Genomic DNA, 26,892 nt, shown 5'->3' with positions numbered 1-26,892 from the left:
TGGCCACTAGTCGCTTGGAATAAGGCTATAATATGCCTTGCAAGAAGCCATGGGAAGGCTGACAATCCTACATAAGAACGCTCAAGATAAGACCAGCACCGATCAAAACTTCCGAACTATTTTCCTTCAAAATTTTCTAATGCGGGTTACAAATATAGTTGCACATAAGATCACTGGAACCTCAGAATTTTTGTCAAGAGAACTGCGAAAGCTTGGTCACAATGATCATGGATACTGGCACTGCAGCCAATCTCGAGGCTGAGCAGCAGCAGCAGCAGCAGCCTTCGTCCTCAGACCCTTGTTGGCTTGTGCCGTTCGAAAGGAACTTCTCATTTGTAGGAAGAAACGAAACTTTTACCGAAATTGACCTAGCATTCGAGGTCAAGGATGGCAGTCAACCGAGGGCAGCACTTTGTGGTCCTGGAGGCATAGGGTGAATCTTCCCATTTCTATGATTGCGACCATATGTCCCTAACATATCCTACAGAAAATCCCAAGTGGCATTGGAATACTGTTTTCGAAGGCGCAGTAAAGATGCCAAGTGTTCCGTTTTCTGGGTAAATGCTGCCACGGTTGCTCGTTTTGAGGAATCTCTCAACCGAATTGCGAGTGAATTCAGCATAAACGCTCCGGATGGAGCATCTGACGCAGCCCAACTATTGAAGGATTGGCTCGAAGTGGAACACATAGGTCCGTGGCTAATGGTCATTGATAACGTGGACGACGAGGACGCCTTTTTTCGCGGAAAGATGACAATCGGCAAAACCCCTTCAGAGTGCATCCCGAACAGCCAAACTGGGTCTTTGCTGTTTACTACAAGGAGCCGCAAGGTTGCCTTTGACGTGGCGAATCCCGCAACACCAATCGCGATCCATGAATTGGGTAAAACGGAAGGGCTCGAATTCGTCAAGAAGCAATTGCAAGACACCGAACCCGAAAATGTGGTTCTTGAGCTGCTTGAGGAACTTGACTATACTCCTCTCGCCATCACCCAGGCAGTTGCCTTTATGGTAAAAGGGCAAATGACTATTCAGCAGTACCTAGAGCAATATCGCAGGAATGGCACTACTAAGCCAGCATTACCCAACCATGAGTTATCTAACCACTCACGACCGGAAGATACCCCAGAATCTGTCGCAAAAAGTTGGAAACTTTCTTTCGAAGCGATACGGAACTCAAATCCAAAGGCGGCGGACTTGTTATGTCTAATCAACTTCTTTCAACACCATGGAATCCCCGCTATTCTCTTGCAGGATACAGACGAGCTTGGAGATAGTTCCCATTTCCAGGAGGCTGCCGAACTCTTAAAAGCCTTCTCAATTATTGATGAAAACGACTCGGGGTTTAGCACACATCGCCTTGTGCAGCTGGCAACAAGGTGGTGGTTAGAAGAGGAGAGTCCTCAGGATGTAGACAAGTGGGCTTTCCAAGCGTTGAAGTCCACCACGTCCCAATTCCCCGCGCCATCATCTCAACCAAACTCTGATTATTTCAGACTTGGAGAAATTCTGCTCCCTCATGCTGAGTGGATCCTGCAGTATAAGTTCAAGACGACCACGAAGGATTCCGAGATCATAAGAGCGAAATTACTGGCCTCTACTGGGAGGTTTATTCACTGGAAGGGAAATTATGATGAAGCACGTTCAAGGTTCAAAGAATCTTTCGAAATAAATTACCAGAATCTGGGCGAAAAGCATGTTGACACCTTGGTTAGTATGGGGTTGCTGGGCTGGACTCTCGCCGTGTTTGATCAGGACCTTCTAAGCCTCCCAGTTCTCAAACAAGTCGTGGAATACCGGCGCGAGGTCCTTGGAGAAGACCATCCTATGACAATTGATAGTTTGAGCGACCTTGCCACAGCTGTTCTTTTGACTGGAGATTATACAGAGTCAGAGAAGATGCAGCGTGAAGCTCTGGCCCGTAGCGAACAGGTTCTTGGGCTGAAACATAACGACACCATGAATTGTATGGCACACCTTGCCTCAGTTCTCGACGAACAGGGCAAGACTGAGGAAGCAGAAAAACTGGCGCTCCAGGTCTACGAAATCAAGGCAGAACTGCTTGGGTACCTCAGTCCGGATACCCTCGTCGCGGAACATAACGTGGCTTATATGCTCAGTCAAGACGAAGAAAAGGTCGACGAGGCCATTTTCATTTACAGGCGCAGCTTGAGGAATAAAAGCGAAGTTTTTGGGCTAGCCCACAACGAAACACTAATAACAGCATATAATCTCATCTCGCATCTGTTCTCCAACGATAGAGTTTCAGAAGCACGAGCGCTTTGCGACAAGTACATATCTGAGGCGGGAGATATTCTTCAAAGGCAGAATACGAGAACTCGAGAGTGGCTCACTAAATTTGAAGCCGTTCGGGATAATCTAGCAGAAGACGCTGGCAATGAGTAGGCTACTGCTTTAGGACGGTAGCTTGAAAAGAACGAGTATCGCTGGTAGATATGACCAGAATAGTAGAGTAGCTATTTGAACCATCTAACTCGCATCACAACCTTCCAGTTTGTTAAACGGCAGTGGACCTATGATTCATCCTCTTATCAGTCAATGTCCAACAACCTCTTCTTTTTCCTAGTTGTTCTCTTTTCACAATGAACATGACATTTCCCGCTTGTCAGCTACAAGATAATTCCACTCTTGCATTATTCTATGCGTTCAAATCCGCGCGAACGCATGTGGTTGGCTGCGATATGCACTTATCCTCATACTGGCGATTAAATCCAACCAAAAGGGCGTAACCCCCTTCGAGTCGCTGCTCCTCTATACTTCAATGCAAATTTACACCATCTATATCAATCATTCTATCATCAATTACCCATCTACTCAACCGTGCAAACTCCAGAGCTCGGACCTTGGTCTCATCGCCAACCGCGCACTAACCTTGCTGCACGTTATCCCCCCAAGACACTGTGTAACATCTTTGTGCATCCATGACATCACAAGTTCAACAAGTACCCAATAAATGCAGTATCACGTAATTCTGGCAATTACTATGCTGAGACAGCGCACTTACGCTGTATTCAAAGCATAACTTCGATGGGAGTGAATTTATTCGACGCCACCACAACACTAACACTGCAAGGGACTACGAAGACTCCTCTTCTGAATAATACTGCTGTTGGATATGAGGTCAGACAGACTCCAGGCAACTCCTATAAATAGCCCTACTTGATCTGTTGAGAAATCAGATGAACCCGAACTCCAATTCAATCCTTCTTGTTCCTACTTTCCTGGCGTCTACTTTGCACACTCATCCATTTCCTACACATCAATCAATCACCGAAACATGCCTGACTTTAGTCTTCGACGCTTCGCGGAATGGCATCCTCAAAGAAAGACCATTCTAGGCTGGCCTGGTCTGGAGGGTACTTATAAAGAGTATCCTGAAAGATTGGCGAGAGCAACACAAGAAGTGTCATCAATTGCACAAGCTGTTGCTCACTTCCAAAGCGTCATTCTAGCTGTCGGCAGTGAGCGTTATGAAGAAGCAGAGTTATATTTCAATGAAATTAACACGCCTTTCAAAATTACGCTCCACAAAATCGAAGGCGATAGCATGGACGTCTGGCTGAGGGACTTTGCCCCTACATTTGTTCTCAAAGAGCCGACCAAGGGCGAGGCCAGTATCGTCGGTGTTGACTGGAACTTCAATGGCTGGGGCAATAAACATCCAACGCCTACAGCTATCACATTCGCAAAGACCTTCCTAAAAGACTTTCACATCGAAAGAATTGAGACATCCATTGTCACTGAAGGTGGATCACTTGAGACTGATGGCGAAGGCACTCTCTTGATTACGGAAAGTTCAATCTTCAATGATAACAGAAACCCGGGAAAGTCTCGCGAAGATATTGAGACTGAGCTCAAACGCTGCCTGGGTATCGAAAAGATTCTCTGGATCCCTGGAAGAAAGGGCTTAGACTCGACGGACTGCCATATCGATGCTCTCGTCCGATTTGTTCGGCCGGGCGCGCTGATCATAAGCAAGGCCAATGAGGTGGAGCCAACCGAATGGACTACCGTCTACGAAGAGGCTCTTGAGATTCTGAGCAACGCCACCGATGCAAAAGGTCGTCCATTCGAGATTATTGAAGTGGAAGAGCCTGATGAAGACTTGTTTCCGGGCGGCGGCTTTGAGGATGACCGGGCGGTGAGGAGCTACGTCAATTATCTGTTGGTCAATGGAGGCATCATCCTCCCTCAATTCGGTGATCCAGCTCATGACGCGGCCGCCATCAGGGTAACCCAACTGCTTTTTGGCGAGGAGAGGAGGATTTATCCTGTTCTGATTGATGAACTGCCTCGACTGGGTGGTGGTGTCCACTGTGTTACTCAGGAAATTCCCGTAAGCCCATCAGCAGAGAGCACCATGAATTAGTCAAAGGTAGTCTGCTTTATGCCTAGGAGATAGATAGGTCGACTGCTTGATTGCAGAATTTATTATTGCCTGAGATAATGTAGCCCTTTGCCTAGTGTCCTCTTCAAGCAATCAGTTTTCTTAAAGCCGACTCCTGCTGGCCCTCAACGTCTCCAAGGCGTGCAACCTCCTGTCCCTATCATTTTCAGTGTTAGGTATCCTTTCTCAAGATATTTGAAACCCCGCCAACTTACATTTTCCACCCTTACGATAGTTGGAAGACAGTTGATGTTGTAAGGTGCACCGCGCCACTTGTTGCTTGGGTTCCTCCACTCCTCTCGGGTACCGGCGAGAATTACAGTTGCCGAAGGCGCTGAGTCTGCCCCAAAGACACTCTGGAGAGCCGGGAGAGCATTTCGGCAATCAGGACACCAGGACGGCTCACCAGACGCAAAGTAGACGACGTAGTGCGTGTCGGCGGTTGAGGGCGGGGTATCAGCATTGATGATGGGCATTTTGAAGGCTTGCGTGGTTGTCAGACTGCAAATAGTTGAGAAGGTCAAAGAGAATGAGTAGAGTTGATGTGAATTGAGAGGAAAAGCCAGAGCCTACAGTTTGGGGTTTATTGGAATTTTTTAAACCTCGCAAGTGCTGAATTTCAGAGCACAACGATTAGAAATTGGCTCTAATCGCGATCACATGACGCTAAGTCAACTTTTCCCCAGAATCGCATCATTTCGTCACGACTTTGCGACTTACAGGAGCAATACTCTATCACAGAATTTCCCAAGATTTTCAAGGGACTGAGAACGGCTCATATAGTGATACTTTATAAACATTTATATTATATTCAGAACATTTGTATCCACCAAAAGTTGAGAAGTTAGCCCCAGTGGGCGTGATGAGGGCGGGTTTGCCCTACGGATAGTACTTGTATGCTCTCATTCATTCTTGTCAATCGGGTAATCAGCCCAAATTCTTTCTTTCCCACATCAATGCATGGAAAGAATTCGTAAAAATAGAGGAAGTATGTTCTATTCAACAAGACAAGTGATCCGTGGATCGTCGCCGACTCGGCTCTCAACTTAGTGCTCCCTGGCCTATTATCTAATTGAGTGAGATGAGATGAGACAACGAAAGGCAACAATGCCAAACACTTCTGCACTTTTCAGCACTGTATATAGTTGGATTATCAAGTGTTCCATAATTCATCTCAGTCCCGCTTCTGAATGCGAGGAAAGCTCAACCAAACTGCGGCGATCACAGCAATGAGCGCCAGAATAATGGGCTGCAAGACGGAAACACCCTTGTGAGATGCAATAGCACCAATTATGAAAGGAAATACCGTGCCTCCAGTGCCTCCCATCGCCATGGCAAACCCAATGGCACTGACATGGATGCGTTTTGGCAAAAGCTTGGCTGTTACCATGACAGCTCCAGGGAACATCGGGCCCAAGAAGAAGCCTAGAAAGGCGACGGCGACGGCAGAAACGACAAACTGAGGAACAAGCCAGAACAGCAACTGGAGGCCGAGACAGATGCCAAGATAAATTGACAGGCAAAGCCTCTCGCCAAATCGCTCTGTCACGAATCCCAAGACGGCACGGCCAAGCGCCATACCCGCCCAGAAGCCTGAGCCTGAAATTCCAGATGCATACGCCGAAGCATGACGGACTCGGAGCATGAAAGTGACGACCCAACCCCCAAGACCAACTATACAATGGTATACGTCAGCGTGTGCTATGGTGTGAAATATCATCGAGTATAGATATGCGTAACTTGCCTTCCACGCCCATATAGGCAAAGAAGAAGAGTGCGCAAAGCCAGGTGACTTTCGACTTCATTGCCTCGCGGGTGCCTGCGCCGGCAGTTCCAGCGTCTGCATTCTCGCGAGCATGCTCTTCTCGATATACAGCGCCAGTCTTGTCCCAGAAGACCATGACAAGGCCAGCAAATTCCAGACCGGACATACCAATCTTCATTAGAAAACAATCATCAGCTTTGATGCTAAAAATTCTCCGCACATTTGTCAGGGACTCACCATAATATAATAAAAGGTATACCATGGCAAGCCACCCTTAACGACCATTGAGGTAGCTATCAGCGGTGAGAACAATGCACCAAGCGAATAGCACGAATGCAGAAAACCCTGAATCGTATTCGCTTTATCCATGACGCCAACCCAAGCACAAAAACATGCATCCGTCAGACCGTTTCCAAATCCGCTGATGGCATTGCACACAACAAGAGCAGGATATGGAGGGTGCGAGGCAAGCACAGCAAACGTGATGAGATGACAGATAGGTGCCATGATGGCCACGCCTCGCTGGCCAAACAGGACGTGGATACGGGCATTGGTAAAGGCGGCGATAGAGTAGCCAACAAAAGGCGTGAGGAAGATTAGGGATATGACGGTGTAACTGAGATTGTAGTACTCTTCTAGCTGTCGAGGTCATACGAGAGTAAGTATCATGTGCAAAAAGTTAAAGATGAATGCTGGACGGCGTAGTCACTTACATATGGGATCAAAGCCTAGATAGACACAAGATTGCCACTTATTAACATCATCGTATTCTGCAAAAGAGTAGCAGAGAGAAGCAAAGATTCGCTTACGCCAACAGCAGCATCATTCATCCCCGCAATAGCAAACGACACAAACGCAAAGGCAAGCCGGCCAATGTTCTTAACAGGCCGATTCCACCTCTCAGTTTCCGCAAGAGCACCCGGCGGCGGTTCACCCCCGTCATGGCCATCCGAAATATGCGGTGCCGCTTCCACGTGCGATGCTTCCTTGGACTCGGCGCTGATTTGGCCGGTGGAAGCGCCGGGGCCGAGATGCCGCAGCTCGATGCTCTCCACGGCGGGTCGCGTTTCAACTTGGACGGTTGTTGTAGTAGTCGACATCTTGACGTTTTCAATTAATAGATATTCAGATACCCTGATGTCTATTATGGTGGGTGTGTTTCTCTTTCTATTGTTGCCTTTATGAACTGGATGCTGAAGAGACGCAGGCCACAGCTTTGTTTCGAGCCGCGATCGGCGATTGAATGCGGAGTCGACATAAGCTTGGCCTGTGATTTAAACCGAAGCCCGATTAACTCGCCGCGGTCAATGGCCATTGCAATACAGTGTATAGACTCTTACTGTATGTATACAAGTCCGAAGGCCCTTTTTCCTCTCTCTACAATATTTATAGAAGAAGCTGTTTGTAAATTATTTTACAAGCCTCTTTTCTCCGTTTGTCATTTAATTAGCGCTGTAGGACTATATTGGTCGCAAATGTACGGAGTAGACTACAAGGACTCGCAGCACAACCGAGCAGTTTTGGTCTCACTGTATGATGCTACACACAACCTTACGGCTGCTCTCAGGAGGCAACTGAGTTGAGCGAATCGCCAGAGCCCCAAGCAGGTATGCCCTGGATCGTTGGTACATAGCAGGTTGTAACAATCCTTGTAGAACTGCACCTCCACCAGCCTCCTTTGGAAGTCTGCGACGTTGTATCTTAAAGTCTTACTTGCAAGTTGTCGTAGATTAGCTAATAGCGAAGTCTACACACAAGTAGGGTGAAATCGAAACAGATTGCTCTCAAAACAGTAGAATCCGGAACAAACATACCGATTGCCTTGCCGTTGTGGCGCAATTTATGCTTGTCCCTGGTGCCGGGACTAGAAAACTTTGAGGTAAGCGCTCACCGTTGCTCGGCATATGACGATTCGCGATGGCACGATGTGAAAAGTAAATCACCGAGATATTAGAGAACTTCTCGATCAAGCCAATCGTTAGCGAATCGACTTTACTCAAGTAGTTGAAACTGCCTGTGCAAATATAGTTATTTCTGAACAGGTCTCTGGGCCAAATAGCGACAAGTGAATTAGATAGATACTGCTAAAGATTCGTTATGGGCTTTGTAATCGGAAGACGATGTTGCATCTATTTCGTCCAAAGACCAGAGGGAAATGCCGAGCATATGCCTGCTTCGGAAATATCTATAGCTTGCCAAGCTCGGCGTTTACTCATCCTGACGAAATCTATCCCCTGGCAATCCGAATATAGCAGACGTTCCAGGGGCATGTAAGGAACTTCCATGTACGAGTACTCGGTTCGGTAGAGAGTAGAAAAACACCTGCACGTATTAATTACCGCAAGAATCACCCCGTCTGTGCGGACTTAGAAATGGCTCCAAGCCTTCTGCCAGTGGCAATCAAGGTCGGCAAGTGAATCCCCAGCGTTTTCGTATCGACCCGAATGTATTATGTTAACTTGGACCAACTGTTCTTTTCATTTCCAATGTCTCATGTGAAAGTTGAGCACACTAAAATTAGAGTAGCCGGCTCTTTTAGTCTGCCGGGGAACTCGAATTAGCCTCCCGCCGCGTGTCTTTTCTTTACCGACCGGTCATTAAAAATTGGCTCTCCGTTCGATCTTTACATACAGGCGTCGGTGTACGCGAATACCGTGCTTGCATATGCTCGGTGTCAAGCTCAGAAAGGATCCCTTGTTATTGGCGGATCATTTTGCCTTTTTATCCGCACTCCCTGTATAGACAGGGTAAGGGCAGGGATCTGTGAGCATGTGCTCTTCGATATTGCCTCGTGGAGCCGGTAATCCGCATAGTCCATGAGTTCAAGACCTCAACGCGGATGTTGGCATACTTTCAATTATAAAATGATCGTGAAGAAGAAACAGGTTGATAAGGTTCGTGTTTATGGAGAATTTCATTACGACATCCTATGGGTTGTGTTGATCGACTAAATGGACGAATCCATGCTGTATCCGTTGTGATAGCGTTACAGAATTAGTTGTGCCGTTCGGTGTATATGCACCCATGTTAGACTCACTCCTCTCATTATACCGTAGGGGGAAAGAGGAAAGTTTTCGCCCAAGGGAAACTTTCTTGTCCTGGGAAAGAAGAAAGGGGAACCGTGTCTGATGATCTGTACAAATTCGGGTAGGTATTGAGACAACGGGCCGTGTGTAATTCCTAGTCATGTATTACCGGCTAATCGCGGATTTTACTGCTTTTGCCAGTAACTTGCGTGTAAATAATCCAGGCAACAGTGTAAAGGCAGAGCCCCAAAATAAATGTGCTGTTAGGGACCTTGACCACATCGCAAAGGCAGAGATAACCCCGAACCAAGTATTCATTGGTTCTCTTTATAAACAGCTATACAGTCTGAGCATGTGAAAATGTGTACCTAGGTTACCTAATTCGCCAACGTTCCTCTGGATTATCGGATTATGTCCGATTGTCTGTGGGGAGTGTGTTTGATAGCTGTCTTGGCTTTCTTGACTAGCCAATTCTGTTCGCGGATCATCCCCACCTGCATGTTCTCGGAGGTCTGCATGATACGAGCTTTAAAATGTATGGTTTCCTTTTGACGGGGACTTCCGGGTGCAAACGCACGTGCTTTTCATGAAGACTGCAAAGAGACAGAAATTAGGGGTGTGCAAAGTCCCTTCCGGTCTCTTCGGCCGAAGGAATACCGAAGGGCTGTGCGGAGGAAGTCATCCGTCATACAGTTATACCTCACATATCGTCCCAACACCATTATAGGTAAACAAATATAGGAAGAGAAGACGTCTGCGCCACACTTCTTCGCCATTGCCAAACTGCGAGGATTCTTGACTCGCCAGGATTCACGTTAAGGCGAAGCTAGTTTCGCCAAGGTTCCAAGTTGCAAACTAAAAGCAAAGACACGTCAATTGGCAGTCCGTCTTACGCTTCAACGCAAATCCTTCCTCTCTAGCGCTCATTCCCAAGGAGGAAAAAAAGCAAAGCAAAGCGCCGATATCCAATGAACCAGAGGTGCTAAAGGGCTGCATAAATGACTGATAGCTTTTGACTTGTGATCAACCCTGCCGTGTACTCGTATTAACTTGAAGACTTGCTACGCATACGCTAAGGCTTGGCCCTACAAAAGATCCCGAAAAAAAAGCAATTATAACAAAGAATAATCTAATCAAAAAGGGTATCATGCCATGGCGTTCTTGTTAACTACTGCCAGGAAATGGAAACGCTCCCCGAAGCCTCCTAGCATGCTCATCGGGAGACATTTGCTTCTGATCGCCCGAAAGGCGGTGATTCACGCTCACAACGTCAATCTCGATGTGTTTCCGAATGTTCCCATTGTCGTCATTAGTTCCCAATTGTTGACTTTCGTTGTGGCCGTCGCTCCATACTTTGAGGTTCTGCATTCTGACGTCTTCCACAATATGTTCTTCGCTTTCATTCATCGTGATGTTGGTAATTGGGTTGGCAGTTGGGGGGCCTCGTCCACGCCAGCTCTTGGAGCTTCCACCAAAGGTAATGAGGTCTTTCGGTGTTGCATCTTCGAGCTTTTGTGTTGAGCGCCTCGAGGAAAGGATGGATCCAATAAAAGGCCCAATCAACATCTTGAGCAGAGGAACGAGCATGGGTAAATTGGAGGTGACGACTGCGACAAAGGTTTCTCTCACAGCCCAAGATCCAGCTAGCTGCGCACCATTTGCCGTATCCTAAATTACTTTACGTTAGCCTCGAGTCTGTACGCCTTGTATATAGTATTGACAGCGTACCAACACGATGAGCGCACAGCGAAGAGTCGCGCAAACGACGACGAATAGTCCGCCACTAAAGAGAAAAATAAGTCCGACTTTCCTCCAAGGCTTCAGAGTAGTTGTCCAGAGCATAGGCAACGGAATCGATATGATGTATAGATCGGTCGTCACATTGAATGCCCAATAGACCCAGATGATCTGGTTAGAAACGGCAGGCTGGCAGTGGTCTAAGCAACAAAATTAGCAAAAGGCTGGAGAGAAAATACGGCTTAGAGACCACTGACTTCCGGGATCAGGAAATATCTGCCAAAGCTTGTGGAAAGGTCGACATGAGAGGTACAGATTCATCGCCACAACAATGTAGCTAGCCGCAAGGAAAGCGAAGCCTATATAGATTCGAATGCGGTAATGCCTGGCCAATCCGTCCTAATCAAGAGTCATGGTCAGAAAGATGTTTGGACGGAGAATACCGATCTATATGGGAAGACATACTGTTAGTCTAATGTAAAATATCAGCAACGACGCCTTGAGCGTCCAAAGAAGCGTCGAATACGTCGACCATCCTGCAATCTGGATCTTGGATCCCAGCACTCTGTCAACCTCGTCAGCATAGATGCTACCCCTATTCTTCCCTCCAGTTGCCTACCTCAAATGATACTCTGGATCATCTGGCGACAACGCAGCCCGCTGCTCATCTGTCATGTTATTATTCGCAAGTCCGTTGGCCGCATTTCCAACACTATATGCCAAACAAGTCTCGGCAATATAGAAGAGAATAGCCAACCATGCAAGATAGTCATCACCGCTCAGGCCTCGCCAGCCAGCAAATCTAACGCGAGCATACGTCCTAAGCACGGTGATGGCTATACCAACTGCCAAGAGAGTGAAAGCCTCAACTGTGAATTGGTGAAAAGCTGCAGCGGCTGCAGCCACCGCAGCCGGATCTGGCGGAGGAGATGACATGATGTGCCGAGCAGCTGTGGCGTGTTCTTTTGCTTAGACAAGATTGCCGGAGAAGTGTCTGGGCTCTGACATGTGCTTGCTCAACGACTCAAGCCTCACTCAAACCCACTGACATAAGTCAAAAAAGTGCGAGGCCATTCCATCATATTTCATTCTCAACGACCCTCTCTCAATACACAGGTCCGCGTACATGTAAGCTCCCCGGGCCAGGGGGTTTTCTTTTCCAGAGGTGGACGGACGATCTTACCCGTTGATAGCATACACACTCGTCCATGTCATCTTGGCAACGTCTTGTCAGTGACCCTGCCATAAACAAGGGTCTATACAACCCAAACGGTATCAATGATGAACCCCCGGCCATCATGGCCGTCTCAAAGTGGACGAGTTGCATCGGAGCTCCACACCGTTATTAGCGTAAGGGGAGCTCGATTCCTGTGCCGCGAATGGCATGAAATCCCGCGAGCTCAGCCTCCATAAAAAGAAAGTTCAAGCTTGCCTACATCGCAGTTGTCGAAAGTCGACTGTGTATCGAGTACTAGGCGTTTATTTATTTTGTCTTGTTGAATCTGATCTAAGCCCTATCGCTAGCTCAAAGACGCAGAAGCGCCCAATTGACTCACTACCCTCTTCACCTTTTTCCTACAAACCGTGCTGAAGAATTCCCGCGTCTGGCCCTAATCAGCAAACCGCATGCATATGCGGGTCACGGGCCTGCAGGTTGGTTCATCCAGGCTGTTGGATGTGCAGCACTTCGTCATCCTTGGCCTAGTGAGGAATGTAGTTATCCTCCCGTAAGCTCGAAAATCATCCAAGTTGCCAAGGTTCTAAGCGACAATGGGGTTGGTTCACAAAGTGCGACAAGCCCCCCTGTGGGTTGAATCCTACCGAGTGCCCAGTATTTGATCAACATGATTCCCCATCACGGTGGTGGTCAAAGAGGGGACTGGAACAAAAAAGAAACGTGGGAAAAAGCAATTTCGAGGAAATCTGCTTCAGCAAACGAATCTGACAATGGAGACGTTTGACTGCGTCGTGGCTGGCGCCGGTAAGTTCTCGCTTCAAATTTCCCTTTCTATCCATTGGATGTCCGTTTCTTTTCTTCTCCTGCGTCTCTAGCTGTGTCGCGCCTTTGCAAAAAGAAAAGAAAAGGAAAGATCTCACATGCTAATTGTCTTTGGCTCTAGGATGGTACGGACTGGCCGCCGCGAAGCAATACCGCGCCCTCCACCCAGATGACTCTCTCGTGGTATTCGATCCCCAGTCCAGCGTCGGCGGAACATGGGCCGACGAGCGATTGTATCCGGATGTGAAGAGCAACAACCTCTTGGGGACGTACCAGTATCCGGATTTCCCCATGGATCCCAACAAGTTCCCTGTAAAGCCTGAACAATACATTCCCGGAGAGGTCACCAATTCATATCTCAAGGCCTACGTGGACAAGTTCAACCTCGGCGGGTTAATTCGTCTTCGAACCAAGATCGCCGTCGCCGAACACGAAGACACTACAGAAGGCGGCTGGACCCTGACCATTGTCAACCACGAGGGCCATGAGTCCAAGATATTTGCCAAGCGCCTCATTGTCGCCACTGGTTTGACTTCGGAACCCTTCATGCCTCACTTTGACGGCCAGGAGGATTTCGGAGGCAAGATCTTCCACAGCAAATACTTTCGACAGAACCGAGATACCCTCAAGACTTCCAAAGCAGTCACCGTATTTGGAGGGACAAAGTTTGGCTGGGATGCCGCTTACAGCTATGCTACCGCCGGCGTGGAAGTGAATTGGGTCATTAGATGTTCGTTGGCCCCTTAACTTTATATTCCTTCTCCTTCATATTCCCTACTTTGACGAAGATCAGAAAAAGGTCAATCCACAGTGCTGACTTAGTAAACATGTAGCGTCTGGCCACGGTCCCTGCTGGATGGCACCATCGTATGTAACTCCATTCAAGAAATGGATTGAGAAGCTTGCGAGTATGCATCGTCTTCATCATCGATACCATCCAGGCAGCTGACTAGCTACTTTGCAGATATGCGATTCCTCACATGGTTCAGTCCCTGTGTCTACAGCGGTGCTGCAGGTTACACCGGTATCCAGCGCTTCCTTCACGGCACTTTTATCGGCCGCCTCATCGTGAATGCCTTCTGGGCTATCCTTGGTGGCGACGTCATGAGTCTCAATGCATACGATTCCCATCCTGAGACGGCAAAGCTGAAGCCATGGCTCCCAGCCATGTTCACCGCAGCCAGCTTCAGCATTCTCAACTACGACACCGACTTTTTCGAGCTCGTCCGGAATGGCAAGATCAAGATTCACCTCGGCGAGATTGATCACCTGAGTCCCGGCAAGGTCCATCTTGCTGACGGCACCTCATTCGAATCAGACGCTTTAATCTCCAACACTGGCTGGCTCAGCTCCCCCCCTATCAAGTTTCTTCCCGAGGGCATCGAAAAGGAACTTGGTCTGCCACATGAAATCGACACAGAGGCTCCCCCAGAGGATCTCGCCAACCAGCAGGACCTCATCAAACGCGCCGACAGGGAGATCTCGACCCGTTTCCCCAGGCTCACCGACCAGCCCGTCTGGAACAAAAACTACATCCCCCTAACAAATCAAAAGGGCATCTCCAGCGAAAGAGCCATGACGCCATATACCCCTCAAACCCCCTTCATGCTGTATCACTTCCTCGTACCACCATCGGAACGCTTCCTCCGACCCCGCGACATCGCCTTCTGCGGCTTCGTTAGCAATTTCAGCAACACGATAACCGCACACCTCCAGGGCCTCTGGATTGGCGCTTATTTCCGGCGCCTCCTCGTCAACGATCCATCACAAGCCGTCGACGACAAAGAGGCTATGGCCAAGCTACGATATGAGACGATGCTTCACAACCGCTTCGGCAGGTGGCGTTACCCTGCTGAAACAAAGTCCCCAACCACCATCTTCGACGCCGTGTACTACCTCGACCTGCTGCAGAAGGACCTCGGCCTAAATCCCCTTCGCAAACCGAAGGGGTTTCTCACCGAAGTGACGAGCCCCTACGGCGCAGAGGACTATGAGGACGTGAACGAGGAGTGGGAGAGCAAATTTGGCAGCGTCACAGCCGTATAAATGAAGTAGCCATGTCGTTGAATTATCAAGCATCAATTGTCTGTTCGGTCAATTGTGAGAGAGAGAGCATTAGGAGAGCATACCCACAATTTCAGAGGTTCGCTTCTTAATTTTGAGTCCCTTTTCTCATCAGCCGTTTCACCATACACCTCGTCTCATCTTTCCTAGTAACTCATAGCCATGATTATTGAACTGCTGCCTTGGTGTTCAATCCTACAACCTCAATTGTGCATGAGATTGGCTCAAAGTAGTATCCATGGGGCCTCAATTATACCATTGTTTACCTAGTACACAATACCCAAACCATGAACCCTATAGCTGAGGTGGAGAAATGCATTGGCGTCTACATCGGCGCACTCTCGAACCACGCGAGTCTACCTAGCTCCGATGATCTTACGAGTCATTGAATCATTGAACACTTGGCACGACGCTCCTATCATGTAAAACGCTTATAATAGACAACAAGGAATCGCTATCGAAACGCGCGCTGATCCATTGGTGTCTCCCACGTATTCCGAAACCCCTGCTCGATTTCATATCAGTTCTCATAGCAATCCGGCGATAGGCCCCTTGCCCCATGGGATACGATTGCTCCCCATTGTGTTACACAGCATAAAAGACTTGAATATTATGCCATATCATAAATCATCAATTTATAATTTCTTGTCGTGAGCTACCATCAAGGTAGTAGGGTCTAAAGGCCATCACACATATGAGGTGATGAATATTCCTCTCTGAATAGGTGGAGGTAGTCTAAACATTTTGAAGTCGTCAAGCCCAGGTATTCCCTTCCCATGCTCATTAGAGAGCTAAGTGTATAAAAAAGCAAATACAAAAGAAAAGACAGCCTTGTCATGATACTTCAGATCTGACGTCTGACCTGGCGCTAAACTTATCGTTCATGTTCACCAGTTGAACCGTGTCATTGTCGCCATACTCAACCGTGTACGACGTGTGATACGCAATTCGGTTGGCTTCAATGTCGGGATGAGGTTGTGATCTGTCCACATGCGAACCAGCGCTATGTCCCAGGGGAAGTCGGCTCACCCGTTTGTTGCTTGCCGTTCGGTTTCGCTTCGAGTTCTTTCCATAGTATCGTTCCGTCGTGCCCTGCAGCTTGGGGAAGATGCGGACGAGCAGAAGGCGGAGGGAGGGCAAGCAGATACAGATCAACCCGGTATTAATCTCCACAACAGACCAAATGCTGACATCGTAAAAATCCCACGTGGGATTCAGGGAATCGGTGCCGAACTGAATAAGAGACCTGAGACGCAATATGCTCACGACGGTGACACTAACAACGCGATGAGCAGGCAGGATCGCTAAGAGAGGGAAAAGGAGGTTCGCAACTTACAAAGCACCAAGACAAAACATGACTCCAACGCCAAGCTTGCGCCTCCAGTCCAAATTGAGACTTTTGAGCTGCCACAGTGGAATGACCAGAACCCAAATGTCAACCGCTATGCTGATGGCGGCATTCGTCCAAGCAATGGCATTTATATCCAAGCATGTGCCTTCATGTAACCCATCCCATTTTTCCCAGTAAAATTTGACAGGCGTGCATTGGAATATAGCAACCAGGAGAAACGCGATACCATAAAGCGTGGTGAAAATAAAGGTTCCCCAGAGCAGGCGACGTACCCCGGGGCTTGGGAAGATGCGAATATAGAAGAGCAGGACGGAGAGCTTGAGCATGGCGACTTCTGCGAAATAGCTCCATTCCAGAATCCAGAAGAAAAGACCGAATCTGGTAATATCTGCAGGCTGCAAGGTCCAGATATCACGACCAAGTCCAGGTTTCGTCACTCCATGAGCGCTGATGGTGGTGCTCGGAATACCCACGATCACAGTCGCCAAAGCCATCCAGTCGTCCCCGCTCAGTCCCATCTTGGACCAGATCTTGTATGCAAGTCGTTGAAGAACAAAAACGCCAGCCAAGACGCCAAAGGTGTTGCTGAGGGTGATGTATGTTCGTGATTTGTCTCTGATGGGCTGGTTGCAGGCTACCGATGTCAAATTCTGTGTTTCTATATCACTGTTAGGAGTCATTGGACGTCTTTGGCATGTCTGTTAGCCTTACGCAGGGCTTCTATAGTTTTGCAACTCTTCAATACGCAGCCTTGCATATTCTGCTGCAGCGTCGGATTCGTGCATATGCAAGTCGTGTTTGTCGGCTGACATGGTGATGATGCAAGCGATTGAACAAAGCACTCGCGCTGTGAGATGGAGGTTAGATGACGGACTTTGTATGTGCACAGGACTTATCCAACGGAAGGGCACACATACAGCACACGCGGGCATCTCTGCCACAGCATCGATACCTGAGAGACTCGAGCCGGTACTCTGGCTAAAGGCTTTTGGTGCGGTAGCCAGAACCGCAAGTGCTAATAGCCATATGTTCATGGCATTTAAAGTATGTTCGTTTCCTATTGAAGAATGCTAGGATTATGAGTGATTGGTGTTGCGCATCGTCTTTTGAACATGGGCCGTCTATGGAACGAATCGAAGGCGAGGGTGGCGATTTAGATCTTTGGGTCCGGGAATCTGCAACTAATGATTGGATATGGGAGAGACTAGAAACTTTAACTCGGCCCAGAAGTCCAATCTTGTCTTCAGACACCTCGGCGGTGGAAGCCACACAGAAACGGAGAAAACGACGGAAAGAGAAAAATTGTAACAAAAGAGTGGCTGAGATGCTGGTGTTAAAGACGAATCTTTGATTGCGTGTATGGGGCAATCGTTATGTAAGTTTCCCCGCTGATGCTCTCTGCCGAAGAACAGTTTCGATTTGGCTAGTATGTGTGCCCAGTAAGACGCGAACAAGCTGAAGGCACCAGACGGCATAACATTGGACATGATGTCCTCCATGGGTCTTGAAAACCGAGCGACTGGGGCGAGTGGCACTAATTTGGCGTTGAGGCGTTCGTTGACTTGTATGGGAGCTCCTCCTTCTTGGCTCACGACTCAGGAACCCGAGGAGCGAGGGGCCCGCCGGCCCAATTACGCAGCGTGACGGGCTTGAAAGGTTACTAGGCATGCATCTCCGTGCTAATTCATGTGCCTAGCTAACTTGCTCTCGGGCAGTGAGCATAGAAAAGAAGACGGATGTCCCCACAGCGAGACGGCACCAGCATCGGCCAATGGCGGGATGGTTTCCGTACTGTGTATGGAGTTTGGGCCATGGCGTATCATAGATGTGTCATGGCCCTACTTCGAGTACTTGAATCTCTATTTCTTCAAATGCCAGTAGAGAAGAGGGGAGAGAGAAAAGCAACTACATGGGCCCCGAGGCCGCCTTGGCAACCGGACAAGACACCCAACCCAGGCCTCGTGTCCAATCCGGGGAACATTGCGGCTGAACCAATATTGTTCAGGGTATATAACAAGGACAGCAAGGTAGTATTACCGCAAGCAATACCACCTCGTACCGGTCGTATCTACCGCTGGCCCGTGTCTTCTCTCTCTGCTTCATGTTTCGCCAAGGATAGCATGGGGACAAAGAAGCTGCCCTCCTTCTCAGCTCTCGTCAAAGCCACAACTAGCGCCATGTTCCAGAAACTTGGTTCGAGACAAGAGGAACAAGTCAGGGGGACGGAGCTACAAGGGCTAAAGGCGCAAATCGCATGACTGGAACCGCACTTGCAGCGATCGGATTGGGGCCCCCTTGGACCGATCGAGCAAGATTGTGGGTTTCGGGGCCACCAGCGGAGGGTGCCGACTCGAAAATAGCAGCGTTTTTTGTCTGGCCTGCGACCGGCGCAAAGCCCCGTTGCAGAAACTGACGAGCGAGCCCGGCGAATGCTCACTAGCGGGCGCTTTTGCCGTTCTGATTTGCAACGGGCTTCACTGACGAAGCCCACCGTCGAGGCTTGGGTAGACTAAAGCTTTTGTGGCCTGACAGCGGCATAACTGAAAGAACTTGACACATTTGTAGAGGACGAGGCGCTGAAGTTTTTTCACTTTTCTATAAGAGGCATTGAAGAGGAGAAGGATGAAGGTTCATCCACTGGGTACTAAGATGTAGCTTGGTAAAGAAATTACGAGACAAGATCCAGTCTCCAGCAAATTGGCCACAAAGGTGTGGCGATGGCTTTACTAGACTTTTTCCTTCCCGCCCCTACAGAAGCATGTTCAAGACTCAGCTCTTGTTGATGTCCATCATCCATCCAGCTCCCCAGAGAACGACTACAGTACTACTACATGGGTGCTGCCAAGCTGCCGTACCGAGTTTCACATTGACAAGAACTGAAGCGGAAACAAACATTGGCCCGAGAGAAGCTCTTGGCCGTCCAATTTACCAACGCCCGCATCGCCCCCTTTTACAGAGTTTACTTACCTCGGGGCCCCAAGCAAGCAGCACCGCCTGTCTCGCCTCTACGAGTACACGACGCCTTTTGCTGACATGGCTCGGGTTGTGGGGGTTGCCCTGTCTTTTTCATGTGTCATCACTGTGATTTGAATTTAGCATTCACCCATCTTGAATTTACCCAGTGCTAGCTCTGGCTTCACGGCCCCTTAGACTGAAGAGGCGTCGACATGTGAGTGAGTGAACCATTGAAGCTACTAACACATTTTACCGCCAGCCACGCTCGCCAGGTTTGTGTTCTCTGGGTTTGTGCCGTTCCTCGCCGATGGGGCATGGCACGAACTGCTTACCTTCCTACCTGGGCATCCGGCTGCAGCTTTTTCCAACAGTCCAGTGGCTGCAAGAGCGCAGTCGATGCCGAATCCATCGACGCTCCGTCTTCTACGCGCAAGCCTGCTCCGCCCTGCAAGCCGTGGCTCGTCAACACAAGGCGGCACGGCGTTTCTCCCCTGCAAAAAGCACATGTCTGCAATAGAGTACCTATAGTACCTTGCCTTACAAGTACTCGTACATACAGTAGCAAATCGAAGCCTACATGTAGTCTAGCAGATCTGGCCCGGGCATCCGTGCCCTGCCCTCGACGCCGAGAATCAGTGAACAAGTCAGATATGTCTCCATGCTTACAGGGTGGCGGGTGGGTTTTCTAGAGCCCTATGCGATGCAGGGAAGCATTGCGAGACAATCTGGAGGGGCCCCCTTGTCACAGCCCTCGGAAGCTAGCCAATGCAACCTCGCAGGCCTTGTTCTGCAGCGCGCTCTGGTTCAGGTGCTGGCGTTTCCCTCGTCGATTCACACGTGGAAGAAGCCCGCGGCTTGTCTGCTTCTTCACTAGCCCGCCCTCTGAACCCCCGTTTTTCATCTCGGAACAAGCAGCGGAATCTCAAGTCCTGCTGTAGACTCGGCGGGAGCAATGGCGTAAAAATTCATGCAGGGGGGGGACTTTGTTGGCCGACACAGAGTGCGGGCTGTTTGCACGCAATCTCGGCGCCCAGCCGAATCTGTTCTGCCAACACCTTTTGAGTGTCATTGTAAATGGAGTCGCTTGTTGGTTGCTTGTTCTCACTAAATCATGCAAGGCGGCATGAACAAAATGTTCCTTGATGGCAGTGTGTCGCGCGACCATGGCAACCGAGGCTATCTGGTGAAAGGATTTTCTCAGTTGACAGGCCCTTCTGCTGTTGATCAGCCGCCGCCCCGAGTACGCCGGCGGTCAAGTCCCTTCCCGTCTCTGCACTGTATTTACGAGTACGTTGCCAATGGGACAATCGCGGCCAAATTGTGCTCCATATGGTGGCGTCTAGATGATACTCACGACTAAACTGGAGAATCTGACTGTGTCTCGCCGTGTCGGACTGCTGTGCTAGAAGCAGCTATATTTTTCTCACTTGTGGGCCAAGGCCCCCTCACCCACTCGAGACGTCTCGTCCAGTATTTGTACGATATATCGGGCCATCGTAGCATACATACATGTACTTTGAGGCAGCTGTTGGATAAAGGGCCGCAGTGGCAACGATGGCCAAGGCTCTTCGTGTTCTATACAAGAGTTGACTGACTACCACCAACTTGCATACATTACATGGACGAGAAGGTCTGCCTGTAGCCACGAAAGCCTTTCAGAGTCTGGAACTGCTCGTTTCTCCGTCCTCTGCAAACTTGTTTCTTGGCTGGAGACGGCGCGCATTGCTGCCATTGGCTCAACCGCTGTGTAACAGATGGGCGCAGCAAATTCCGAGACAACTGTCGCTGATCTGCAGCCAGCCGCCAATGGGAGAAGAGCACTACTGTACTGCTGGTCACATGTCATGTCGTAGCATCACATCACGACTTCTACAGCAATTTTTATGATTTCCATTGCAGACTGTTGTGCGTCTACCGGGTAGGTGAGTTGCAGCCATTGATGCAAATGCGTCGCAAGAGAGTGAATCGGGCAACTTTATCAATACTCTGGTGACTTTGCTGTTTGCGTCGCAGATATGCCAAAACAGGCAAAAACAGGGGCCGCCGATCGCGTCAGATAGCCAAAAGGCCATCGTCACGTGATTCTCCTGAAGACTGCGCCCCTTTAGGTTCGCAGCGCATCAAACGAGAAAACGAAATCCTCGTATTCCGATCCCGACTCTCCTTTGAACGCGGCATCTCCAATTCTCGTCGCCCGCAAGATTCTCCAGACGGTCTACCATGGTGGCCAAGTACATTGCCGGCCTGCGGGCTCTGGCCGCCCGCCGGGTCGTGACTCTCGTGGCCGCCGCCTTTGTCCTGGCCAGCGTCATTGTCATTCTTGTCCGGCTCGGGCCGCCCGCGAGGTTCAACGACCTGAAGCTGCCAGACGTCAAGCTGCCCGACATCGACATGTCCAAGCTGCCCAACATCCCCGGATTCTCGGGATCGCACGAGCCGGAGCACTATGACAAATGCGACAGGAACATTACCGAGCCCCTCAAGCAGTGGAAGGAAGCGCAGAAGAAATATGGCAAGTTGATGGATGACAAGTTCACGTAAGTTTGCGGGGAGCGTTTTCTGTGTGACGTTGATGCGTCATCGGGACAGACGGCGGCTCGGCGAATCCGGTTGTTTCGATCTGCAATTGAAATGCTAACCGATGTTCGTCTTCTTCCCGCAGAATCGCGATGCAGACTTATAAGCGGCCCAAGGAGCTCGACGAGACGCTCCGCGTTATCCTGTCCGAAAAGATTGCCTCGCTGCACGAAATCGTCATCGTCTGGAACAACCTCGAGGAGAAGCCCCCCGGCAACTTCAAGTCCGAGACGGGCGTGCCCGTGCGCTACCGGGTGTCGGAGCGCAACAGCCTCAACATGAAGCTGCTGCCGGATCCGGACTTCAAGACCCAGGCCGTGTTGCTTTCGGACGACGACGTGTACTATAAGCCGCAGGACCTCGAGTTTGCCTTTCAGACGTGGCGCAAGTTTGGTCAGCATCGATTGACGGGAGCTCTGCCGCGCTGTGCGACCCCAGACGCCGAGGGCAACTGGGGCTACGGCTTCTGCTCCAAGGACAGCAACCAGGACGTCTACTCCATGATCATCACAAACCTGTGCTTCTCCCACATGTCCTTCCTCGACTACTACTCGTCCAACAACACCGTCATGCAAAAGGTTCGTGATTATGTCGACGACCACTTCAATTGCGAGGACATTGCCCTCAACTATGTCGCGTCGTACCTCACCGGAACCGGACCCCTCCTGGTCAAGGGCCGCGACAAGTATGTCAACTACGAGCCGGCTCAGGGCATCAGCAAGAAGCCCGGCCACCTCGAGGCTCGCAGCAAGTGCTTGAACGACCTGACAAGGATGTTTGGCTGCATGCCGCTGGTCAATGAGACGGCTCACATTGAGCGTGGCGTTATTGTCTTGTGATTTTAATCAAACAAGGAAAGGCGAGGGGACCACGGCGTTTTTAAAGACAAACCCTCAGCCTACGGAGTATTGCTTTTCTTTTTTTTATCAGAGCAAGTTGATTGGCCAAGGGGGTTATTATCTCCGGCGGTGGAGTCATGATGGTATACGCGTCAGTCGTCAGACGGTTAATTAATGTCTTGGACGGGGGGTGAATGGACGGGTAAAACGGCGTCGATCTCTTGGCGCGGGAAAGCCTTGTTATGACTGGGAATAGAGGGGCGGCGAGTCTTGTGTGAATAGTATTTTGTAAAAGCCCTGGGGCATGTCTTGTTACTCTATATGTCTTATGTTTTTAGTTTTAGAAAATAGGAAGTACGCGTGTAGATTTTACCTTGAGAGCAAGCCTTGTCTCCCAATTGATGTGATCTGATTAGAAGCAATTGCGATGATGTTGCTGTATCCTTGCCATTCTCCCGTAGACTCACGTCGTGTAAGATTCTGGTATGCATTCAAACTCCCCCTGATCGTCTTGCTCTGCCCAATCCAAGCCATCCCCTCCCTACTCGTATCCTCCTCACCACAACGCATCGTCATCATGACCATCCCTCTCTCTCCCGGGATGATTCCCGGATCTTCCCTCCCCCAAAGCCGCGTACCCCATGCCCACCCCCCAGGAGACAAAAAAAAAACGCCATCGCCAGCACATAGTTTTGCGGGGAGCAGGGCTGCCAAGACACGCCTTTGCTGGATGTGCACTGGCTTCACGCTTCAGCTTCCACTTGACCCTTGCAAGCTTTGCCCCCTTTGAAGTTCCACAGGGATAAAAACGTCTTGGCATTCGAGGGCACGCGCGCACCATGACTAACATGGTAAAACAAGGCGAGGGCTGGTGGTATTCCAGGGCCTGTTGCTCTTGATATGCTTGCTGTAATGCCTAAAACGCTGTGCTACTGCACGATACATGCCGACGGAGTATTGATTCGGTGCTCGGCATGTGCGCGGAAGAAGCCGAAGTTCTGCGGAATCCTTGCCGCATTGTCTTCGGAAGGATCCATTGAATTCAAGCAATTCAAGTGTGTCTACAGATTGTGGATCGGAGGATCTGCACCGCGGTTGTATGATGCGCGTCAACAAGGGGAATATCTGTGATGGAGATAATTCCCTAGTTGGGACGGATGAGCTAGTCCAAGTGCTGGGAGCCGCAAGATGGCAAACCCGCGCCCTTTGTATGGGCGGGGTCTGTCTTTGCGTAGTATCTGGGAGGAGATGGATATAAAATAAGGAGAGAGAAAACACCTCAATGCTATTCTTCTTCTTCTTTTCATGGTATTTTCTATGATCTGAAAAACAAGCAGCCATGGGTTCTCAGGAAATAACTTTGTTTGACTTGCCCAGCAAGGAGCCATGCGCTTCGTGGTCTTTGAACCCCTGGAAGAGTAAGTACCCGGGATATGTATAAGTGATATATACCATCACCTATCATTGTTTAGACTACTCGTCTTTTCCCCTCTCTATATCACGGCTAACGTAACTATCCATAAAGCACGTTTCCTCTTGAATTACAAAGGCCTTGAGTACAAGACAGAATGGGTAGGCATTATGCACCACTCATCTAGAGTAACCGTCGCTAATGACATGAGCCAGCTCAACTACCCGGAGATTGCACCCAGAATCAGGCCCCAGTACGCATATATATCCTTCATCAGGGCACAATGAATTACTTTCCAGCAACCAACTAACCTCTCCTTCAGCCTCCCACCCAATGAAACAGGCCGAGCATATTCCATCCCCACGATCCAGTTCCCAGATGGAACCTACGTCATGGAGTCGAGAAAGATTGCAGAGGCCATTGAACAGAGACATCCTTCTCCACCCGTCCACCTAGATGATCCCACCGTCCAAAGCATAGAGCGTCTCGTCCTGCGCTCCATCAGGCCTCTCTACCCCGTCCTCATGTACAAAATCTCGCAGGTCATCCTCACCGACAAGAGCTACGACTACTGGGTTGGCCAGTACACCAGGGAATACGGCATGCCCCTCGATGAATACGAGCGCCAGTTCGGCGGCGAGAAGGCCTGGGCGGCGGCCCAGCCGGCCATGAGTGAGCTGACGGCCATCTTGAAGGGGAAACAGGCTGAGGGGCCGTTTTTCCTGGGCAAGGAGGTGAGCTATGCGGATTTTGTGTGGCTGGGAGCGGTCATCTTTGTGAAACGTACCGATGAGATATTATACCAGGAGTTGTTGGACAGGACCGGCGACAGAGCTGCCCATGAGAGACTTTTCGAAGAATGCGCTCCTTGGATGAAGAGGGACGACTACTGACAGGGTAGCAATTTCGAGGCAGAGAAGCAGGATCAATTTGTGATCAACGTTTTACACGGTCCATGGAAATAAGTGAGCGTGTACTTGACGGGAGAGCATTTGTTGATAGCTAAAATACATCAACCCTCGATGCTTGAAAGTTGCCTTCCCAGTAAACACTCCCACCCAATAAGCTCCTGCGCTTTCGTTATCCATCCTGTCGTGACTAGTGAACCCCAAATGCTAAATCCCATGTTTGTAGCCCAATATGTGATTGCCCTCGTATCCTTGGTGCCCGTGGTATTGCCAACGCCAATCGAGAAAAAGAAGAAGAAGAAAAGACCCGAAACCTCGCATACCAGCGCCCTACTTGTTCTCGATAGCTCCCCCAAGCCCAACAGTAGCCACATCCGCCGTCTCTCGCTCCAAAAAGCCCATCTTACTCACGTCGTCCCCCAACGACAAGCTTCCCTTGGCCCATTCCGCAATGAGCCTGCGAGCCTGCCATATAGCAAGATGCTTGTTGTATTTGTGAATTTTCGCAATCACTTTGGTACGAAGACTCTGTCGCAGCTCTTGGACCCAGTCGTTTTCTACCCATCTGATGTCCTTGCGGGAGATGGGACAGAATGCCTCTGGCTGGCCAGAGAGCTCGTCGATGATTGAAAACTCGAGTTTGAACATGGGCGGATTGTTGCAGTAGGTAGCCACGGCGGACACATTCGCCGCACAGAGGGAGCCAGCGGCACAGTCGGTCAGCTTTGCATGTTCTTGAGGCTTCCCTAAGCTGTTCATTAGCTGGAGGTACATCTTGATGAATGATGAGGGAAAACAAGACATGGAACAGACACCAAGTACGTCAGAATGTCCACTCACCACATAGTCTTCCTGCCACAACCTCTGCATCCACCAAAAAGTCCAGCTCCGAGCGCAGCAAAGCACCAGCCTTGCAGCTCGACCAGTCGTTGAAGACGGCATCCAAGAAGCCATCGATGCTCTGCCTCGTCTTGGTCAAGCTGGCATTTGGATCCGTCGCACTGCCGCACGCATGCAGAATCTCGTAGCACTTCTTCAGCTGAGCATCGTTCAAGTCATCTGCACTCTTGATGGGCACAGGCTTGAGAGGATAGTCGGCTCCAGCCTCGATGGCATCAAAGAGCCTGTCACGCTCACTCTTGACTCTGCGAGGCGCTCGTCGGGGAGGAGTCGAGGCGATGGATATGGGCGATGCAGAGGTTCGAAGACGCTTGAGGCTGCGCTGAGGAGTCGACGAGGTGATTTCTTGGATGCGATTTGCATCGGCGATGGAGGTGGCTCGTCGTCGGATTTCCCTCTGCACTCTTGACATGGTAGCTAGGCCGTGTATGAAGTCGTTCATGTTTTGCGGCTGCAATGCCGATATCACCTCCATCGTTGTGAGGTTTGAAGGGGGAGAAGGGATTCAATCTGGTGGTCTTGCAGCCTGCGGTCTTGGGAGAGGGTGGTCAAGGAAAGAAGGTATTGGTGCATCTCAGAGGAGAGGAGAGGCGGTTCGAAGGCGGTGAGATGAAAGTGCCCTGCATCACAGCTTGATTTTTCTCACACTTGTTCGGTCGAGCGTGCGTTTCTCGATGGTTTGTCGTTGGTCATGAGCAGCTGGCAGCCAGTGCTCGTCTAACTGATGAGGATGCCATCATTTTGGAGAGCCCTCCCCAAGAACATCTTACTCAGGTCTCTCGACATACCCAGACAATAAATAGCCCAAACAATCAAGAGAAAGCGATTTATACAAAAGAGAAATAGAAGAAAAAAAGACCACAATGGAGAACACAGCTGTTGTCGTACACGTTCAGAGGTAAAGGGCAAAAAGGCAAAAATAAATGCCCCCGCACAGATTTGAACTATGGACC

At 49.7% G+C, this 26,892-nt stretch overlaps 11 protein-coding genes across 11 annotated transcripts; 5 read left to right on the top strand and 6 right to left on the bottom strand.

The window, feature by feature from the left end:
* Positions 1-221: 221 nt before the first annotated feature.
* On the top strand, positions 222-2,405 carry Triagg1_5993 (uncharacterized protein; the record flags this gene model as incomplete). The annotated part of the gene is made up of 2 exons (XM_062900567.1): positions 222-433; positions 488-2,405. The coding sequence occupies 2 exons, from the start codon at positions 222-224 to the stop codon at positions 2,403-2,405; spliced, it is 2,130 nt and encodes a 709-aa protein (XP_062755194.1).
* Positions 2,406-3,297: 892 nt separating this feature from the next.
* Positions 3,298-4,389, top strand: Triagg1_5992 (uncharacterized protein; the record flags this gene model as incomplete). The annotated part of the gene is made up of 1 exon (XM_062900566.1): positions 3,298-4,389. One exon carries the CDS (start codon positions 3,298-3,300, stop codon positions 4,387-4,389), a length of 1,092 nt encoding a protein of 363 aa, XP_062755193.1.
* Positions 4,390-4,492: 103 nt separating this feature from the next.
* Positions 4,493-4,883, bottom strand: Triagg1_5991 (uncharacterized protein; the record flags this gene model as incomplete). Its single annotated transcript, XM_062900565.1, has 2 exons — positions 4,493-4,564; positions 4,623-4,883. The coding sequence occupies 2 exons, from the start codon at positions 4,881-4,883 to the stop codon at positions 4,493-4,495; spliced, it is 333 nt and encodes a 110-aa protein (XP_062755192.1).
* Positions 4,884-5,581: 698 nt separating this feature from the next.
* Triagg1_5990 (uncharacterized protein) lies at positions 5,582-6,052 on the bottom strand (the record flags this gene model as incomplete). Its single annotated transcript, XM_062900564.1, has 1 exon — positions 5,582-6,052. The coding sequence occupies one exon, from the start codon at positions 6,050-6,052 to the stop codon at positions 5,582-5,584; it is 471 nt and encodes a 156-aa protein (XP_062755191.1).
* Positions 6,053-6,098: 46 nt separating this feature from the next.
* Triagg1_5989 (uncharacterized protein) lies at positions 6,099-7,272 on the bottom strand (the record flags this gene model as incomplete). The annotated part of the gene is made up of 4 exons (XM_062900563.1): positions 6,099-6,344; positions 6,410-6,811; positions 6,886-6,900; positions 6,982-7,272. 4 exons carry the CDS (start codon positions 7,270-7,272, stop codon positions 6,099-6,101), a joined length of 954 nt encoding a protein of 317 aa, XP_062755190.1.
* Positions 7,273-10,362: 3,090 nt separating this feature from the next.
* Positions 10,363-11,871, bottom strand: Triagg1_5988 (uncharacterized protein; the record flags this gene model as incomplete). The annotated part of the gene is made up of 5 exons (XM_062900562.1): positions 10,363-10,866; positions 10,927-11,135; positions 11,193-11,334; positions 11,401-11,500; positions 11,555-11,871. The coding sequence occupies 5 exons, from the start codon at positions 11,869-11,871 to the stop codon at positions 10,363-10,365; spliced, it is 1,272 nt and encodes a 423-aa protein (XP_062755189.1).
* A 1,011-nt stretch (positions 11,872-12,882) lies between these two features.
* On the top strand, positions 12,883-14,980 carry Triagg1_5987 (uncharacterized protein; the record flags this gene model as incomplete). Its single annotated transcript, XM_062900560.1, has 4 exons — positions 12,883-12,916; positions 13,056-13,664; positions 13,768-13,842; positions 13,899-14,980. 4 exons carry the CDS (start codon positions 12,883-12,885, stop codon positions 14,978-14,980), a joined length of 1,800 nt encoding a protein of 599 aa, XP_062755188.1.
* Positions 14,981-15,832: 852 nt separating this feature from the next.
* Triagg1_5986 (uncharacterized protein) lies at positions 15,833-17,161 on the bottom strand (the record flags this gene model as incomplete). The annotated part of the gene is made up of 3 exons (XM_062900559.1): positions 15,833-16,274; positions 16,335-17,015; positions 17,061-17,161. 3 exons carry the CDS (start codon positions 17,159-17,161, stop codon positions 15,833-15,835), a joined length of 1,224 nt encoding a protein of 407 aa, XP_062755187.1.
* A 4,363-nt stretch (positions 17,162-21,524) lies between these two features.
* On the top strand, positions 21,525-22,720 carry Triagg1_5985 (CAZyme family GT64; the record flags this gene model as incomplete). Its single annotated transcript, XM_062900558.1, has 2 exons — positions 21,525-21,841; positions 21,967-22,720. The coding sequence occupies 2 exons, from the start codon at positions 21,525-21,527 to the stop codon at positions 22,718-22,720; spliced, it is 1,071 nt and encodes a 356-aa protein (XP_062755186.1).
* A 1,339-nt stretch (positions 22,721-24,059) lies between these two features.
* On the top strand, positions 24,060-25,024 carry Triagg1_5984 (uncharacterized protein; the record flags this gene model as incomplete). Its single annotated transcript, XM_062900557.1, has 4 exons — positions 24,060-24,138; positions 24,246-24,292; positions 24,347-24,384; positions 24,454-25,024. The coding sequence occupies 4 exons, from the start codon at positions 24,060-24,062 to the stop codon at positions 25,022-25,024; spliced, it is 735 nt and encodes a 244-aa protein (XP_062755185.1).
* Positions 25,025-25,369: 345 nt separating this feature from the next.
* Triagg1_5983 (uncharacterized protein) lies at positions 25,370-26,414 on the bottom strand (the record flags this gene model as incomplete). The annotated part of the gene is made up of 2 exons (XM_062900556.1): positions 25,370-25,785; positions 25,880-26,414. 2 exons carry the CDS (start codon positions 26,412-26,414, stop codon positions 25,370-25,372), a joined length of 951 nt encoding a protein of 316 aa, XP_062755184.1.
* Positions 26,415-26,892: the final 478 nt, after the last annotated feature.

The sequence above is a fragment of the Trichoderma aggressivum genome (genome assembly GCF_033847375.1).
Source record: "Trichoderma aggressivum f. europaeum strain CBS 100526 chromosome Unknown scaffold_022, whole genome shotgun sequence".
Classification (NCBI taxonomy): Eukaryota; Fungi; Ascomycota; class Sordariomycetes; order Hypocreales; family Hypocreaceae; genus Trichoderma; species Trichoderma aggressivum.
The sequence above is the reverse complement of the archived record's forward strand: the minus strand, read 5'-3'. Positions and strand labels throughout refer to the sequence as shown.